At 53.0% G+C, this 17767-nt stretch overlaps 1 protein-coding gene across 1 annotated transcript in view; it reads right to left on the bottom strand.

Annotated features, from left to right (window-relative positions):
• Window positions 1–16005, bottom strand: part of SPTBN5 (spectrin beta, non-erythrocytic 5) — a 45761-nt gene extending 29756 nt beyond the window's left edge. Inside the window, exons 1-19 of the mRNA XM_039888542.1 lie at window positions 15926–16005; window positions 15485–15552; window positions 14886–15058; window positions 14476–14643; window positions 12707–12823; window positions 11650–11807; window positions 10897–11125; window positions 9423–10054; window positions 8045–8183; window positions 7704–7936; window positions 7319–7472; window positions 7030–7230; window positions 6747–6953; window positions 5928–6128; window positions 5040–5192; window positions 2381–2511; window positions 1915–2154; window positions 1323–1610; window positions 28–268 (exon numbers count right to left, since the gene is read on the bottom strand). Of these exons, the coding sequence (XP_039744476.1) occupies window positions 28–268; window positions 1323–1610; window positions 1915–2154; window positions 2381–2511; window positions 5040–5192; window positions 5928–6128; window positions 6747–6953; window positions 7030–7230; window positions 7319–7472; window positions 7704–7936; window positions 8045–8183; window positions 9423–10054; window positions 10897–11125; window positions 11650–11807; window positions 12707–12823; window positions 14476–14643; window positions 14886–15058; window positions 15485–15552; window positions 15926–16005 (3813 nt within the window). The remainder of the gene's footprint in view (window positions 1–27; window positions 269–1322; window positions 1611–1914; window positions 2155–2380; window positions 2512–5039; window positions 5193–5927; window positions 6129–6746; window positions 6954–7029; window positions 7231–7318; window positions 7473–7703; window positions 7937–8044; window positions 8184–9422; window positions 10055–10896; window positions 11126–11649; window positions 11808–12706; window positions 12824–14475; window positions 14644–14885; window positions 15059–15484; window positions 15553–15925) is intronic.
• Window positions 16006–17767: the final 1762 nt, after the last annotated feature.

Below are 17767 nucleotides of genomic sequence, written 5' to 3'. Positions count from 1 at the left end.
CCTAGCTGGACATCCCTGGATCCATACCCCAAGGTTGTCCAGCTGCAGGAAGGCCTCATGCTTGGAACAGGTGGCAGTGAAACCATCCACTTCTTGGCCAAACTTCTGCAGCTCCAGCCCCTCCTGCAACTGCTGCTGTCTCTGCTCCCAGGCAGCCTTTAACCCCTGGCCTTGCTGGCTCAGGAGACTCAGAGCATTGATCACCTCTTGGGATTCTGTGGAGCCCAAGGCTGCCATGGGCTCGCCCTGAGCCTTTAGCTGCTGCATCCTGGCCAGGACGACAGGCAGAGGGTCAAAGCCCATCCCTCCTCTCACCAACCTTCCTCCCACTTCGCCTCCACGGTCATTTATCTCAGAGCTCTGATGTGAGGGTAGCTGGTGGGTATCTGAGGCTGGTTAGCCCCAGTGGTTCACTTGTCCTGTGGGACAGCTGTGCCCTGGCCCACTAGTGAGACACTGAACATCACAGACTCAGCACAGTGCTTAGGACTCAATAGTTCTCATACTCCCTGCCATGTCATACCCTTGCTCTAGCTGGCCAATGCCCAGGCAAGTAGAGGGGCTGAGGCAGCACAACACAGAGAAATCACTCAAACCACACACATGTCTGACTGCAGGGCTACTGCAAGCCCATGTGGAGACTCAATGAATTAGAAAAGGCTCCCTTCTCAGTTGGGTGCAGCCCACAAGTACATGACTTGGGAACGGGTAACAGCTTTGTGTGAATTAGAAAAAGGTTCCACTTCTCTGAGCTTTTGCAGCCCTGAACCAGGTAGTTTGGTGAACAGGGGATGGGATGGACTCAGTGCTTACTGGGCAACCTGTCAGGCTCCCTTGTGCAGGCATGGCCTGCAACTGTACTCGGTGACTTTGCCTGCCTGTCAGGCCCAAACCATGAACTATGCAGAAGAGTCATCGCCATACTGAGGAGGTAGGTATCTTAGTCCATGGGGGTCCTGGGCCATTTGCCTCCAGGGGCAAATGGGATCTGTGTTACCCAGAATAGCTGAAAGGCTGGGCCACCCTGACTGAAATCAATCCATCAGTCTCATCTGCATGGGGTGTGACCAGGCCTGGACTGACTAGAACTTCCTAGGCAGCTCAGTTTCTGTCCTCGGTCCCTGCCTGAAGTGTGCAGGATGCCTGGCCAGTCCTTGGTTACATCTTCCCTCCTCGAAAACCTGCCTCGAGCATCATGCTAAACACCAGCTTGGGCCAACCCCCTGGGTGATGCACTGTTTCCTGCCTCTCTCTTTCTGGTGGCCTGTCCCCACGGGCCTTGGCCAGCCCCAAGTGCGCCCTGTCTGTTTTCCGGTACTGACCTCTCCTGCTGCAGGTGAATCTCCTCCAGCAGGTCTCGGTGTTCCTCCACTAGCCGCTGGGCTGAGGTCATGTCCACCACCTCCTCCTTGCTGTGCAGCTGAGCCTGGACACCCTCCGCCCACAGCAGCAGCCGCTGGCTCTCCTGCAGGAAGCTCTGCCGAGCTTGCCTCTGGGCCTGGGCCTGGGTCTGCTGGGCCACTTGCTTCCATACACTCTTCAGTAGCCCCTGCAGCATCTCCACCTGCTCTTGTAGGGACTGGCTCTCTGTGGGGCCTGACTCCTTGACTCTGGGAGATGGGCCCAGCATCTAGTCAGTGCCCTCTCCTGGGCCCAGTAAGCAGGCCTAGTATTCCCCAGGGAATGTGCAACTACTCTGAACTCCCACCTCACTGTCGACTGAGGGGCACCTCGCGCATGAGACCCTGTGAGCATTTCCTCATGCTCTTCCCCCACCTTTTCCCCTGCCCTTCAGGGAGCACATCCCACCCATCCTTACCCACCCCAACCTCTGGCCCCTTTCTCATTCTGTAACCCTGCTCCAGCCTTCCCTCCCTCCCAGAGCACCATCGCCATGCCCAACCCAGGCCATACTTTATGGCCACCCTTTGCAGGTAGTGGATGGACCTCTCCAGTGCTAGTATCTTCTGCTGGGCCAGTTTCAGGATATGGTGACTGTGCTCTGAGTGCCCAGGCTCCAGGGCTTCCAGCTGAAGTATCATATCTTGCAGCTGGACCTGTGTGGGTCCACATTCCTGCATAAAACTATACATATCCGTGGTGTGCACCAGCTGCATTTCTTTCTCTTTCTTCAGGGCCTCCAGCTGCCTCCACCTGGGTAGAAGGAGCAAGATGTCTCCATCACAGGGATATCTCCCTGTCCATCCCAGGGCCTTGGCAAGAAGCTCACATTACAGAAGCTGCCAGGCTGGCAGTCCCCACGCCCTCCCCTCCCTGTCTCTGACATATCCAGTACTTCTTTCTGGTATTTTGGAAGGCAGGTGAGCGGGCATTGCATCCAGCCTACCCCTATTGCCCTGTACTCCCTCCTCATTCTCACCTTTGGCCCAGTTCCTCATGCTGTTGCTGGATTTTGGGGGAATCTCCAGGACATCTCTGCTTCAGTTCCTCAACAGAGCTGCTGACCTCAGCCCAGTGGTCCTTTCCCACAGCCAGGGCAGTGAGAAAGTTCTAGGGAAAGGAGGACCCAGGCCTTGAGTGGGCTTATTCTCTTTCCACACTCCTCTCAAGATTATGAATGACCTTGGACATACTCTGCTATAGAGGTGTGTTCCAACTGCATCCTTCTGGAAGAACAAGGGTTTGCGTCTTTAAAAGGACTTTTAAAAATTCAAGGCCAAGTATCCAAATTGAAAAGGAAGAAGTAAAATTGTAACTACTTACGGATGACATGATATATAGAAAACCCTAAAGATTTCACCAAAAACTGTTAGAATAAATTCAGTAAAGTTGTAGAGTACAAAATTGATATACATAAATCTGTTGCATTTTTATATACTAATAACTATCAGAAAGAGAAATTAAGAAAACAATCCTATTTATAAATGTATCAAAAAGAATAAAATACCTAAGAATAAATTTAACCAAAGAGTGAAAGACCTGTACACTGAAAACTATAAGATATCGATGAAAGAAATTGAAGAAGACACAGATAAATGGAAAGATATTCCATGTTCATGGATTAGAAGAATTAATATTGTTAAAACGTTCATACTACCCAAAACAATCCAGATTCAGTGCTATTTCTATCAAATTTCCAATGGCATTTCTATCAAATTTCCAATGGCATTTCTATCAAATTTCCAATGGCATTTTTCATAGAAATAGAACAAACAATCCTAAAATTTGTATGGAACCACAAAAGACCCTAAATAACAAAAGCAATCTTGACAAAGAACAAAGCTGAAGGAATCAAGCTCCCTGATTTCAAACTAAAGTATATTACAAAACTATAGTAATCAGACACATGGATCAGTGGAACAGAAAGAATAGAGAGACCAAAAATAAACCCACACCTATATGGGTCAACTTTATTACAAAAGAACCAAGAATATACAATCAGGAAAAAACAGCCTCTTTAATAAATGGTGCTGGGAAAACTGGACAGCCATATGTAAAGAATGAAACTGGACCACTATTTTACACTATACACAAACATTAACTCAAAATGGATTAAAGACTTGAAGGTAAGACTTGAAACCATAAAACTCCTAGAAGAAAACAAAGATGTTAATTTCCTTGACATTGGTCTTGGCAATGATTTCTTGCATTTGATACTAAAAGCAAGGGCAATAAAGCAAAAAAAAAAAAAAAAAAAACCCAAACAAACAAAAACAAAAAGAAAAACAAGTGAGACTACATCAAACTAAAAAGCTTCTGTACAGTGAACAAAACCATTAACAAAATGAAAAGGCAACCTACTGAATGAAAGAAAATATTTGCAAATTATATATCTGATAAGGGTACATCTAAAATATATACAGAACCATACGACTTAATAGTAAAAAAACCCAAACACTATTTGATTAAAAAAAAAAAACGGGCAGAGGATCTGAAGAAACATTTTTCAAAGAAGATACATGGATGGCCAACAGGTACATGAAAAGGTGCTCAACATCACTCATCACCAGGGGAATGCAAACTGAAACCATAATGAGATATTACCTCACACCTGTCAGAATGGTTATTCTTAAAAAGACAAGAAATAAGTGTCGGCAAGGATGTAGAGTAAAGAGAATCCTTGTGTGCTGTTGGTGGGAATTTAAATTGGTGCAGCCACTATGGAGAACAGTATAGATGTTCCTCAAAAAATTAAAGTTAGAACTACCACATGATTCAGCAATTCCACTTCCAGGTATTTATCTGCAGAAAACGAAAACACTAACTTGAAAAGATATATGCAACCCCATGTTCATTGTAGCATTATTTATAACAGCCAAGTTTTAGAATGACTTAAGTGTCCATCAACACAAGTGGATGAATAGATAAAGAAAATGTGATACAAACACATACACAATGGAATATTATTCAGCCATAAAAAAGAATAAAATTTTGCCACTTGGGACAACATGGACGGACTTTGAGGGCATTATGCTAAGTGGAATAAGCCAGACAGAGAAAGGCAAATACCACCTAATCTCACTTATATGTGAGATTAAAAAAAAAAGCTTATAGATAAAGAGAACAGGTTAGTGGTTGCTGGAGGCAGTGGGTGGAAGGTAGTCAAACTGGGTGAAGGGAGTCAAAAGGTACAAACTTCCGGTTATAAAATAAATGTCATGGAGATGTAATGTACAGCATGACTACTATAGTGAATACTAGATTGCATATTTGAAAGTAGCTAAGAGATCGAATCTTAAAAATTCTCATCACAAGAAAAAAACTTCTATAACTTTATATGGCGACAGATGTTAACTAGACTTCTTGTGCTATCATTTCACGATGTATACAAATATTGAATCATTACGTTGTATACCTGAAACTAATACAATGTTGTATGTCAATTATATCTCAATAAAAATAATTCAAGGCCAGCTCCTCTGCTCCCTCCTCCCAGGCAGGACTGTAGCTAACATGGAGAACTGAGGCACAGGAATGAACAATGGGGAGGCAGGAACAAGGTGAGGAGGGAAGACATAAATAAGGAGGCAGCGGGGCCAAGCAACTAAAATCCCCCCTCGGCTCCAAGGGGACTGTACCTCAAATTTGAGCTGCATGACGTCCAAGTTGTCAGCCTGGGGCTGCAGTGTCCTGAGCAGTGCTGTCTGGTTCTCCAGCCAGGACTTGAGCTCTTCACATGAGCCATAGAAACCAAACAGAGCCACTGCCTCTTCCAACTGGGCCCTGCGGTGCTGGGGAGAGGCCAGCCCAGAGGCTGGGGTAAGGGTCAATGCCCTATTGGGCGCTTAAAACAGAGGACGTCCCCTTCACTCCCCCACTGCCAGCAGAGCTCAGGGCCAAGGCAAGAGGGGTCTCCACCCCACTGCTGGGCCCTAGGCCCTCTGTGAGGGGTCCAGTGGTGGTATGGGGGAGTGCTGGAAAGACCTTAGTGGGTAAAGAGCCCTGGCAGTGTGCTCTTGTGATCTTGTCCTGCTAAAGCCTTCAGCTCTTAGATACAATCCATACATCTACCTTGAGACCTGGCCAGGCCTACCTCTTCCCCAGGCTTTCCTTTAGCCATTTGCCACTCCCCAACTCTCTGTGCACCAGGCGCCTTGGCCTTCACGCCTCCATTGGGCCTTGCTCCTGCCTTTTCATGGGTGCTGCCCATGAAATACTGTCTCCCTGTCCTCTCCCCTGCCTTCCTCCTGGCTCTACCTGCTGCTCTCAGCTTCTTGTTGTTCAACCTCAGCCCGAAGTCCTTCCCTCTGAGATGCCTTCCCTGACTCCCCGGCCTGACCTGGGCTCCCCTCTCCTATGTTCCTATCGCACCCGCATCCACCTTGTGACTCGTTTCACACCTTCTCTGCCATGATGTCAGCTCCTTGAGGGCAGGGAGCACACAGTCACTGCCCTGTCCCTGAGCTCACGACTCAGGGCCTAACATAGAGCAGGTGCTTCACGAACATTCCTTGAACGCGTATTACCTCTGCCAGGGCCTGCAGGCCCTCATAATCCTGGTTCAAGCGGTCCTGTGTCTGAAGGATGGTGTTGGGGTCAAAGTCAGCGTCAGGCTTAGCTGGGAGGGCCATCTTCTGGACACCCCAGGGGCCAGAGTGGCAGGAAACCTCACACCAGGCCCTCAGGTTCCTTGGACCTTCCCTTGGAGAACTCAGGGCAGACACTACCTGTGCCGACAGGACACAGGGCAGTGTAACTAGAGGCGGTCCCCCTAAGCAGCAGAAGGCTTGGCAGGTTTAGGCCAGTGGTAGTACCTGGGGTTCCTGCTCCATGATGTGGCTGATGGGCACCCTAGTGGGGCTGGGCCAACCTGCCCACCATGCATGTGTGTTTTAAAAACCATGGGCTCAGAGAACTGAGGGAGAGTTTTCAGAAAGCATTTGGTGTAGTGATTAGGCCACCCCAAACCTATAAGAACCAAATCAGATGAGAGAGCCAAACTCTTAAGGATGAAAGGAAAGGAGGCATTGCTGAAGGAATCTGATTATTGCCTGGAAACCGGTGGGCAAAGTGAGCAGAGCCACACTACACTTGGATGACGTCCATAGGCGTGGGCAGACAGGAGTCCTTAACTTTGGGCAGGGGCAGCAGGGGAGATACTCTTGAGGTGGTGGGGCGCACGCAAGCCCAGAGGAAGGCCACGATTCCAGAGTCAGCGGCCACAAATGCCCTCCCATTTCTACTCTCTGTGCGGCCATGGGAGACGGGGCGCAGCGCATTTGGTGTTGGAAGCCTGTAGCTCTGTGTCCCTTTCCCTCCCCAACCCCGCCCCCACCAACACACACCGTGAGGGATGCCCTCGCGGCGGCAGCCCGTGCCTGATCGTCCAACTGCTGCAGCTCAGCCCGGAAGGCCCGCAGGGTGGGTTCCAGCCGCAGGTGGCCCAGCAGCAGGGCCTCAGTGCTGGCCTGGTCCTGTCCACAGGACGTGCTTTCCAGAGCTGACCGCTGCTCCAGTAGCCATGTGGCCGCGTCTGCTGCGTCCGCGAAGTACTGCAGGCAGAAGGAAGGGCTGGGCGCCGGACCCTGAACACTCCGCCCCGCTGTCCACCACCTACCGCCCGGATACCTTTTGGACGAGCAGGGCTGCCTGCAGCCATGCGCTCTGTCTCGCCACCTGGGCCCGGAGCTGCTGCCACAGGTCCTGCACCGCTTCTGCCCACTCCTGGGGATCTGGTCGGGTCAGGGGCCCGCGTGCGCTTAGGTCTCGTCCCCTCCTCTCGATATCAGCGCACACAACCTGGTGGCTGCGCAGCTCGCCCTCCAGGGCCTGGCGGAGCGCAGAGCGGTGAGCTGGCTGAGCGTAAAGTTGGGGCGGCAGGGAGATGGGGATGGGCAGGGCACAGGGGAGCAGGCACCTTATGTTTCTGCAGGGTGGCAGCAATCTGGCCAAGATCCCCGCCCAGGGTCACATCCTCCACCATCCGCATGCGCTCCCTCAACCAGGATTCCTCCTCCTCACAGTTGTGCAGGAACTCCGCCCGCTGCAGGGTCTGCTCCAGCAAGGCCCTCCTGAGGGACAGCAAGGATCACTGAAGGGCTAGGAGCGGGGTTCCCCAGTAGGCTCAGACACTCCCTCTTAGGTAGACAGGAGTTTACTTTTCCCTGGATGACTCAACAGGGGAGACAGAGGCCTTGGGGATGAGGAAGTTGCCATACTGGCAGTATTTTAACCTGGGCAGGAGGTAACTTGTGTTATAGAAAAGTTCTGGAGAAGGTAGAGGTGTTGGGGCGAGCTTTTACCTGGCCTTGACAAGAGACACGAGGCTCTTGTGGAGCTGGGCCAGCGCCTGGACTTTGGCCTGTAGCATCTCCACACTAGTGCCCAGGGAGGAGTCCAGTGCCATGGTCTGGTAGGCAAGATGGCTCACATGGGCTCCGTGGCCTGAGACCTGGGCCTCCAGCAGGTCATGCCTGTGCAGCAGCTCCACTACCTCTGCCAGTTGTTGCCCACAGGCCGTGGAGCTGGCTGGCACCTGGCCAGGGAGAAGTGGTCATTGCCGTCCCAGGATGCTGGGTCCCCATGAGTGCCAGAGCTGGCACACCTGCTGTGTTCCCCAAGGGTCCGCTGGTCCAGGGCCCACCTGCAGCTCCCTGAGCTGGTCGGAGGCAGTCTCCACTTCCTGCAGCAGGCTCAGCACAGCCTGCACGCCTGCCATCCACTTCCTCTGGTCTTGGAGATGCTGAAGGAGCTGTTCCCAGCGCCGTGTGATCTCTAACTGCCTGGAGGACATGAGAACAAGGGTGGTCTCCACCGGCTGGGGTAGGGAAGCTGCCTTGGGACTCACAGCTGGTCTGGTGGCTTGATTGCCCTGGAGGAGCCTGAGCCTCCTGGATGAGGTCTGTGAGCATCCCAGTCTTGGGCAGTAGGAGCAGTGCATCCCTGCCTCTCAGACCCACGACGAGAAGCCAGGAGGGTCTGGAAGGATTAGGCCTTCACAGCCCCCGCAAGCGTTATATACAGTCCCCATCTCAGGTGATAGCAATGCCATCCTTCCAGGTGCCCGAACTAAAATCTTGATAACTCATTCTCATACCCCACATCTGATCTGTCTGCAGATCCTCTTGGATTCAAAAATATGTCCAGAATTCCACCATTTCTGGCCAGGATTATTAGAATAGCTTCCTAACTGCTCTCTCTGCTCTGCCTTTGCCCCTTCAGTCTGTTCCTGACATGGCATCCAGAATGATCATTGTAAAACAAAAGTTAGGTTGTGTCCCTCCCCTGCTCAAGCCCTTCCGTGATTTTCCATTTTTTTCTGAGAAAAAACAAATCCTTACTGTACCCCGCAGAGCCCAGCATGATATCTGCCCCACCCTTCGCCCCTGTACCTCTTTGACCTCGACTCTTACTCATTCACTTTGGCCAGCACTGGCCTCCATGCTATTTTTCAAATATGCCAGGCACGCACCCACTGTGGGATACTGCACTATTCCCTCTGCCTAGTATAGTACGTCCCTAAATATGTAAGGCTGGCCTCTTACTTCTTTCTGGTCTTTGCTCAGTGAACTGCCTCTGGCCATCTGATCTAGCTCCCTCCCTGCTCCCTGTTCCCCTTTCCTGCTTTTTATTACTTTTATTGCCATCTCACTTACTACATACGTTTCTTATTTGTCTCTTTTCCTTATTAGTGTATATACTCCATGAAAGGAGGGATTTTTGTGTCCTCTTCGCTGCTAAATCTCTAGCACCTAGAATAGTGCTTGAGACATAGTGGACACTCTATAAATGCTTGTTTAGTGAATGAATTAGTAAGAGACTACCTAGAGAGGATAGTGCTTTACCAAAGGGATGAGTTACATATGGTAGAATTTCAGGCATCAGTAGGAGCTGGATCTTTTAAAAGGGAGCCCCGAATCTACTCCTCTCCTCTGTGGCCGGGAATGGGTATGTGTAAAGACAGGGGTATGGTAGGAAGGTCTGAGCCTGCTTTGAAGATGGTTCACGTGCTTGGGGCTTACCTGCAAGCCACATCTGCCCAGCTGTGGTACTGCTCCTGCTGGAGGATGTCCGCAATCTCAGCCAGGGCCTGGAAGCGCCCCTCCTGGGGCAGGATGCTGGCCTCCAGCATGCCCAACCTCTGCCCTGCCACCTCCACTGTGACCAGGCTGGTAGGCGGGGCTGCGGACTGGTCCAGCACCTTCTCTGTGTCTGTCAGAAAGCTCTCCCGGAGGGCTGCCTTACGCTGGAAGCGCCGGGCCAGGGTTTCCAGCCGCTCTAACTGTAGGAGTCTCTGCTGCAGGGCCTTGCTCCGTGAGGCCTCTGCCCGTTCCAGGCCTGCCCAGCGCTGGGACAGCTCTGCAGGGCCCAGGCCCTGGCGAGGCAGGAAGGGCCTGCGGTTCTGGGCTCGGAGTGCTGTCTGTAGCCGGAAGAGCAGGGCCTCTGCAGCCCCTCGCTGCTGCAGCCTCTGTGGCTTCTCCTTGGTGCGGAAGGAGGCAAAAGCCACCAGTAGCTGGCGCATGGAAGGCAGGGAGTCTGGGAAGTCCTGGGCCTCCAGCTGTACCTGCTTCTTTGCAATCCAGCATAGCATGTCAGCCACCAGCTTCTCGTACTGGGCCTGCATTTCCTCTGTCTCCTGGAGCTGAAGCAGGATCTGGAGGAAGGCATGGAAAGGGGTCAGGGCGGCACTTCAGGGCAGGCCTGGAATGGAGGCACTCCCCTTTGGACTCTGAGTGCCTGCAGGGTTGCCCGGGTGGGCAGCAGCTCCTTCCCTCAGCTGAGGATGCACTGAAGTGGGGTTGTCCCAACCCCCGGAGAAGTGGATCTGCCTGCGTTGCACACTCAGACCCAGGAGTGTGGGGCTCCTATCCTGCATTCTTCAATCTTATTTTACCCCATTTGGCCTCACCTCTGGGCGGGAGGGGGCGGGGAGTGCTATCCTCTTTCTGAGCCTTCTTTTCCTTCCCTGAGGCCCCCATACCCCTAAAGCAGATCAGAGCCTTTGGCTTGGATTATCTCCCCCACGCTTAACTGAGACACTAACCTTGAGAACAGCCCTCCCAGGCCTCAGCCTCTGCCATCGTGCCCAGAGAGTAAGAGAGCCCCCCAAAAACATGGACTCAGCCCAGCAGAGCTGCTTCTGTGCTTGTCCTTGCAGAGTCTGGCTCTCCGAGCCTTTTAATCCCATTAGGAGCTTAAAAGCCTAAGAGGAAAGGGGGAGTTCGAGGGGGAAGGAGTTGCTCAGCTGGCTTTCCCTGTGTGTCAAGGACTGTGCTGGGCACTTTGCTCATGCTCCCTGAACACTCATCACAGCCTTCTATCACGCAGGCATTAGCATCTCCATTTTGCAGATGGAGCAAAGTAAAGTTAGGTGACACGGCTAAGGCCACACAGCTAGGAAGTGGGAGAGGCAGGCTTCAAACCCAGGTGTTTCTGACTCTGGAGCTCATGCTCACTCTCACGTCTCCTTGATGCCACCTTCTCTTTGTCACCAACCTTAGCGAGTCTCCTCTGGACAGTCTGCTCCTGGTGCAGGCGGGAGAAGTGGTGGTAGTAGAGGGAGATGTAGGTCATGATGGAGCGCTCATCAGGCTGCAGGGCTGCTATGTCCTCGGGGTCCAGCAGCTGAGCAATGCCCAGCTCCTGCTCAGCCACATGGAAAGCAGCGTTGAGGTTGTACAGCGGGCGGTTGGGACGCAGGGAGCTGTAGTCAAGCAGATCTGGCCTGGACAGAGCAAGAAGGGCTCTTCACCAGAGTAATTTACTGCTTGGATTTAAGTGGACTTGTTAAAAAGGCAAACAAGCTCCTGTTAGTCATTCATACCTTGCTGTGCATTAGTTTCCCCCTGACGGTTACCTGAGAGCCTGGCTGAAGGAACAGGGCTCTGACAGAGAGGGAAGGGGTTACTTTGGCTCAGGGGCCAGGTTCTTGGGTAGGGAGTGCTCCCAAAGGACAGGCACTTGCCAGGGAGAGAACTGAGAATAGGATCCGGGATGTGAAAAGTAGAGAAAGGCAGCAGTCAGAGGCAAACTTGGCCAGTTCCAAGGAATTTTCTAGGAAAGAGGGGAGGGGGTTACCCCCACAGACCAGGGCCTTGGCTGGCAGCCTTCTCTACTTCTGTTTTCAGGGTGCAGGGGCCGGAAGGATGTAGGAGAATGGGCAGGTTGAAGACCTGAGCCCAGGAACAGTTGGCTCAGTGGGTGGAGGCCTCCAGGAAGAAGGCTGGGGCCTCTCCGTCTCACACAGACCTGTGGGCATGGATGAGGGCACCAAAGCCGAGCCCGTCACTCCAGCTGTGGGAGAAGTCGGTGATGTTGACGTTGGCGTAGCAGGCTGTCTTCCGCTGGCACCAGACCAGCAGAGCTTCCTTGGCAGAAAGCAGGGCCGCGTTGGCCCCAAACTCTTCCTGGAAGGGCAAGGCAGAGGGTCACCATTCAGATGGAGTGGCAGCAGAGCCTACGGGCCATGCGAGAGGCAGGATGGGCATGGCTATGATCCTCTCTAGCCCTTCTGCCCTCATGAGGGCTGATTGTCCTTCCAAAGAAGCAGGGAGTCTGAAAGCTGTCACCTCAGAGCCAAAACTGGTGACAACAGCAGTAGTAGCCCTTCTGATGGGCTGACCATTGTGCTAACTGACCCTGGGCCACATGGTATTTGAGGCTAGTCTTCATCAGACCCACTCCTGGTCAGTGTGGGCTTTCTGCCAGCCACGCATCGGGCCCATACCAATGGCTCTCCACTCCTCACAGCCCTGTGAGGTAGACAGTATCAGCATTTACATCCTAAGGATGATGCGAGGTGCCATAAGAGAGATTAGGAAGCTGCCCAGTGTCCTCCAGTTGATTGGGGATGGTCTCAGTTGACCCAGGAACTTCTGACAGGGAGCCCACCTCTGATGTATGAGCCACCTGTCTACCACCTTGATGCCGCATGCAGCTAACTGCCTGAGGGCAGAGCTGGCACTGTTTCTTTGGGCTGGGAAATGACCATCTATACCTGGTTTCAATCCCCTCCCACCCCTGCCTGTTCCTCTTGTTGATACTTTCCTTTATTCTGCCACTCACTAGTCAATGACTTGTCCCAGATCAGCTTTGAAGCCCATGAATCTAGTTCTCACTTCAGCATAATACAATCTCTCTGACATTCTCAGTTCTTTGCCTGTGGTTAAAGTGTGAATATAAATTGTGTGGATGCCAAGATTCTGCTGTGGGGATAACAGTTGGGTGAAATTGCTCTGTCTCCAGGGGCCAGAGGTGAAGCCAGGGGTGGGCTGGGTAACTTGGCAGTGGGGGCTGAGTGAGATACCCGGTCCAGGGAGATATGGGAAATCTGGAAACGCAGGATGATGACCCAGATGAGTCCCAGGATGAGCGTCTGGTCTCCGTCTACGATGTTCTCTGGCCCAATGAGAGGGATTGGCACCTGCGGGCACAGATGGCAGGGTTCAGTGTGAAGCCCGTGCACCAGAGAAGATGCAGAGTAACCACAAGTAACCTGGTGGGAGGGGCTGTATCCCGGGTAGCTTCTGTGGGTATGCTTGCTTGTATTTGCCTGGTCTCTAAAGGATCCACCCATTCTCTGCCCTCTTCTCCTGTCACACCTGAGCTTGGAGTTGGAGCGTCTGGTTGGTGGGGTATTTGTTTGCTCATACCAGCTCATGAGGGCTGATCTTCCCAACTTTGTGTTAGTGGCATCATGCTGGTAGCTTGAAATCAGCCAGGGTGGAGGTATCAAGGCTATAGAAATCAGCAAACGCTACAAACCAGGGCTTTTATTTTCCCTCCTAGAGCTGGTTATTAACATTTACCAGCACACCACTGATCTGGGTTTAACTCAACTGTCTTCCTTGAAACTTTAGGCCCCTGTGGTCAGGTCTGGGTTTTGCTTACCGAAGTCCCCAGACCCTGGCATAAAGCTTCCAGCACATGACATTCTCCAGAAATGAGTGTATCCCACATTCTGCTACTTATTAACTGTACATTGGGGCAATTCCTTGTTTTTGCTGCCTCGATGTACAGTAGAGACAAGGCTGTCACTTTCACAGGCTCCGTATAAGTAACATGCTGTGTATCTAAGCTTGAGGGGCCCCTGACAAGAGCCATGGTCTTGCGCCCTTCCCAAGTTCCCCAAGGGGAGGTGCCTGGCTCACAGGCCGTTGCCCAGGGGTCCAAGTAAGGCCTGATATCTTGTGGCTGGAAGCTTTCTGCTCTTCTGTATGCTCAGGTCCCTTGCTTTGGCTTTTTACCTCCCTGGTCTCCCTTCAGCATGCCAGGCTCCCAGGGAGCTGACTGTGACCTCCAATCCAGAACATAAGTGACAGACACACATACTCAGTCTCAGTCCAGCCAGTTCCATTTTAGTGACTTCGCAGCCTCCCAGACGGCCACCTCTCAGCTTTAGTATCTGAGGTCTAGAGCCTTTGGGCTTCCTAATTCCTGCTTCTCAGCATAAATGACCCCTGCACAGCCCTCTGACATTGGCCGTCAATGTCCCGCTGTGTTCCTGGAACTCTTGGTTCCCCTGTAGTGACTCTTTCTTTGGCCTTTCAGGGTTTCTTCTGTTTGCTGAGGCCCCTCCCTGCTATCCAGTCCAACTTCTCCAAGGTCTTCAGACAGTCCCTGAACCTCTCCCCTCCACTGCCTGGTTCAGTGTCTGGGGCTCTTCCCCTGTGTCCTACCCTTGGCCAGCCTCCCATGGCTCCACACCCAGGCTCTGCTGGGCAGCTGACTCTGGGTCGTGTCTGATAAAATTTCCTTGTTTATAAAAAGAGACAGTTAAGAGTACCTTAAATTCTGTGATTTTCTCTTTACAGTCAGTGGCATATTTTAGTCCCAACCACTAGGGATGATGGCTGTTCCTGCTCCAGCCAGTTGGGTGCTCTCTAAGCTGGGAGTACTGTGGCCAGGAAGGGCTTTGCTTCCTGGTCTTCTGTATCCCCAGCTGCTTCTCCTGGATTCAGGCTCCAGAGCCTCTGCTCTGCCCTGTGGCCAGCCCAGGAGAGATGATCTAAGAGTTCAGCCTGTCCCCTCTGCCCGCCCAGCACCATGCCCAGAAGCCCTTCCCCCAGTGCCCACCTTGGCCCTGAGGAAGGCCAGCGCCCGGCTGTTGTTCTCCAGGAAGTGCACACGCATGCGGCCCCGGCTGGGGGGTGGGAGGGCCTCCCCAGAGATGAGCTCCAGTAGCCTCAGTAGGTGGGTGCCATCTGCCAGCTCTGTGTACAGGTTCTGGATCTTGAGGCCCACCTGGGAGGGATGAGGGAAGACACAGGGTCAGCCCAACCTCACCTGTCTGCCGCGTCCCAGGCCCTGGGAGGCACAGGCCAGAGCAGCTGTCTTGAGGTAGGAGCATTGGCCTCAGCTGTGCTGTGTGTGGGGTCTTGAGAAGCCTCAGCCAGATGACCTCCTAGCCAGCCTCCCAAATTCACTGGCCAGGGAGTTGGCAGGATGGTAGAGGTGGGCTGTGGGGCGCGCCCAGCTGCACTCACTCGGCCGTGTTGGAAGATGTTGTTGATCCAGTTGGTGAAAGTCTTCTCCTGCATCCGCACGTGCTGTACCTGCAGCTTCCGAATGTGGCCCATCTCATATGCAGAGTCCATGGCCAGACTGAGCTGGGAGATCCGTCCCAGGGCTCTGTGGCTGGCCTTCTGCTTCAGGAGTCCTGTAGCCCCAAGGAACTACTGGGAATTGTGGGGCTGGCCAGCCATCAGGCCTGGACTTCTTTGGGGATGAGGGGCCAGTGGACATTTCCCAACCCGGAGATGTTGGGGTCATGGAGGCTGAGGGATGTGTGTGGGTATAAAGACTCCCTGAGACCGGTGTGCCTTTGCCAGGGGTAAGGGGCCCCTCCCTGCCAGACTGTCCCCACATTTGGTGGTGGTGGTGGGGTTGTGGCTTGGAACCTAGCCAGGTAAGGTTCTGGCTGATACCCTGTGTTTGAATGGCCCAGGGCCCCTTTTGCCCACCCTACCTTCCAGATTATTCTTCTTAGAGCTCTGCTACCAGAGGTCTCCCCTGGGTCACAGTGATTGGCTGCTGCTTCTTGGGATAGATAGGGTGGGTGGGAGGAAAACGGGAAACTGCTCACCTTGACCTGTCTGAGCCCAGGGAGGAGACAAGGCTGGCTGGCTGGCTGGAGGTGGAAGGTAGCAGGGGCTATGTGAGGAGGGAGAGAGCCATCAAGAGAGGCTGAGGCTGGAACTGGGGCCATGCCATGGCCCTCCTCTTAAATCAGCGGGACAGTGGTGACAGCACACAACAGAACAGGCATTATCCTCCCACCTGCCTCAGGGCGTGGCCTAGGCTGGGAGGGGGCGGCTCAAGAATGCTCCAGACCATTGGTCCAGGATCTCCTCCTTTATTGTCTCCACTGAAAATGCCCCCAGCATCTGGTGGGGGTCTTGGCTCCCAAGACACAGAGGCCCACCGGTGGCCTCGAATTGGCTCGCTGTGGGAGACCTTGGGGGTGCTGCAGTCTGAGTAAAGGCACCAGAGGACAGAGCCTCTGGTCAGAAGCATCTGAACCCACTTTCCGGTTGGGGACTGCTCTTCTGCACCCCACAAGGCCTCTTTGGGAGCACCCACAGGGGTGGGGATGGGAGGGAGCATGCTGGGCCAGAGCCCTCTCCTCTCCCTCCTGGGGAATTATCAGACCCTGGCTTCGGCTTTCCAGTCCCGACAGAAATGCACCCAATCTAGCCCAGGGCTGACCAGTGCTGCCTCACACCCGGGACTCCTTTTTGAATGAGGCTCCCTTTGGAAGGGGTAACCTGGACCTGCAAAGGCCATGAAAATGACAGTGACTCCTTCAAAGCCAGGGGCACAGTGTTCACTGTTTGGGCTCCATGGTGGGGCCCCAGCACCTGTGCACCCACGGAGTTGGCCCAGCAGTGCTTGGAGGCAGGGGCTTCGGTGGGAGCCTGCTGCTCCTCTCTCCTTCCCTGAGCAGCCTTGGACAGCATGCCAGAGGGAGAGTGAATTCTAATTCAGGTGGTTTGCAGAACAGTCTGGCTAAACTCTGGGTAACAGTCCTCGAGCTGGGGTGTGTGTCTGTGGGTTCATCCATCCAACAGCCCTGGAGGCTCTGGAAGGAGACACAACATTTCTCAGGGAGGTGTCCCTGACAGCTAAGGCTGGCCAAGGGAGCAGCGGCCACAGCCTGCCCCTGAGAGCTGGGGAGGACCGAGCACATCTGAACCAGGCCGGCAGTGGCTGGGGGTGAGCTGCTCCTGGGGTGGGGCAGCTACCCTGTGTCTGAGAGCTTCCCACCCTGTCGTACGAGGTCCCTCCTGCCACTGACTGGTTTCTCGATGCCTCGGCCCAGAGCCTGTCAGTCACGAACAGCTGCTGTTGTGTGCCCCAGCACTCCACTGTCCACCCTCCCACCCCACATCCTCTCACTGTCCCTGCAGGTTCTCATCACCAGTCCCCAACCCATCATCCTACCTGCACGTCGGCCTTTGCGTGGCCCCCTGATTTACTTCCCAGAGCACATCTCTGCTCACGCCTATGGAGACTCCACATTGCCTGGACAGAAACAAAGCTTTCCTGCCCACGTCCAGACTTCAGCTGTTCTCTCGGCTTAGAATGTCCCTTCTATTCTCTATTGTCCCCATTCTCCTATCAGCCCCAGTTGAAATCCTGCTCTGTCTAGAAAGCCCCCCACCCCTATCTTGTTTCTCCTTCTATTAAGACCCTTGGCCTAGGGCACCTGTGTGATGTGATCACCTGAAAACAGGATGGAGCTACATGAGGCTTTGTACACAGAACTCAGCAGAGGTTGTTGTATCTGAGGTTGAGTGGGGCTGGGGAACTGCTGTTCTTCCTCCTTAGCTCAACTGCAGCTAAAGCCACTGCATAGGCTCTGAGCACTGGCTCTTTTTGCAGTGACTGCAGCCCCTACTGCAATGAAAATCTCTGTTGGTCAGTACATACTTTTGGATTATTTAAGTTGCAAGTAACTGAAATTTCAAGTCAAATAGATTTAAACACTATAAAGGGGATATACTGTCCTGCATAATCGAAAGGTCTGGCAGGAGGGAGACTTTAGGTGAGGTTTGATCCAGCAGCTTAAACGATACCAACACAGGCCCAAACTCCCTCTGCCTTTCTCAATGCCTCCTTCATCTTCATGCTCCACAGGGTGATTGCTATCAGCCTAACATCGCTCCTCTGCCCCCAGCTGCTCTGGGCATCGTCTCAAGGCCATTTATATTATTGTACCAACAGGCTCACTTCTAGACATTGCGTGGTTCAGAGGAGAGAACATTTCTCCCAAGAGATGAAACAGAAATATGAGAGGCCTGGGTCTCATAGGCTTCAGTTGAACCACATGGCCATTCCTGAACCAATTTCTGAGATCAGGGGGATA

Source organism: Pteropus medius, unplaced genomic scaffold (assembly GCF_902729225.1).
Source record: "Pteropus medius unplaced genomic scaffold, Ma_sr-lr_union100, whole genome shotgun sequence".
Classification (NCBI taxonomy): Eukaryota; Metazoa; Chordata; class Mammalia; order Chiroptera; family Pteropodidae; genus Pteropus; species Pteropus medius.
The sequence above is the reverse complement of the archived record's forward strand: the minus strand, read 5'-3'. Positions and strand labels throughout refer to the sequence as shown.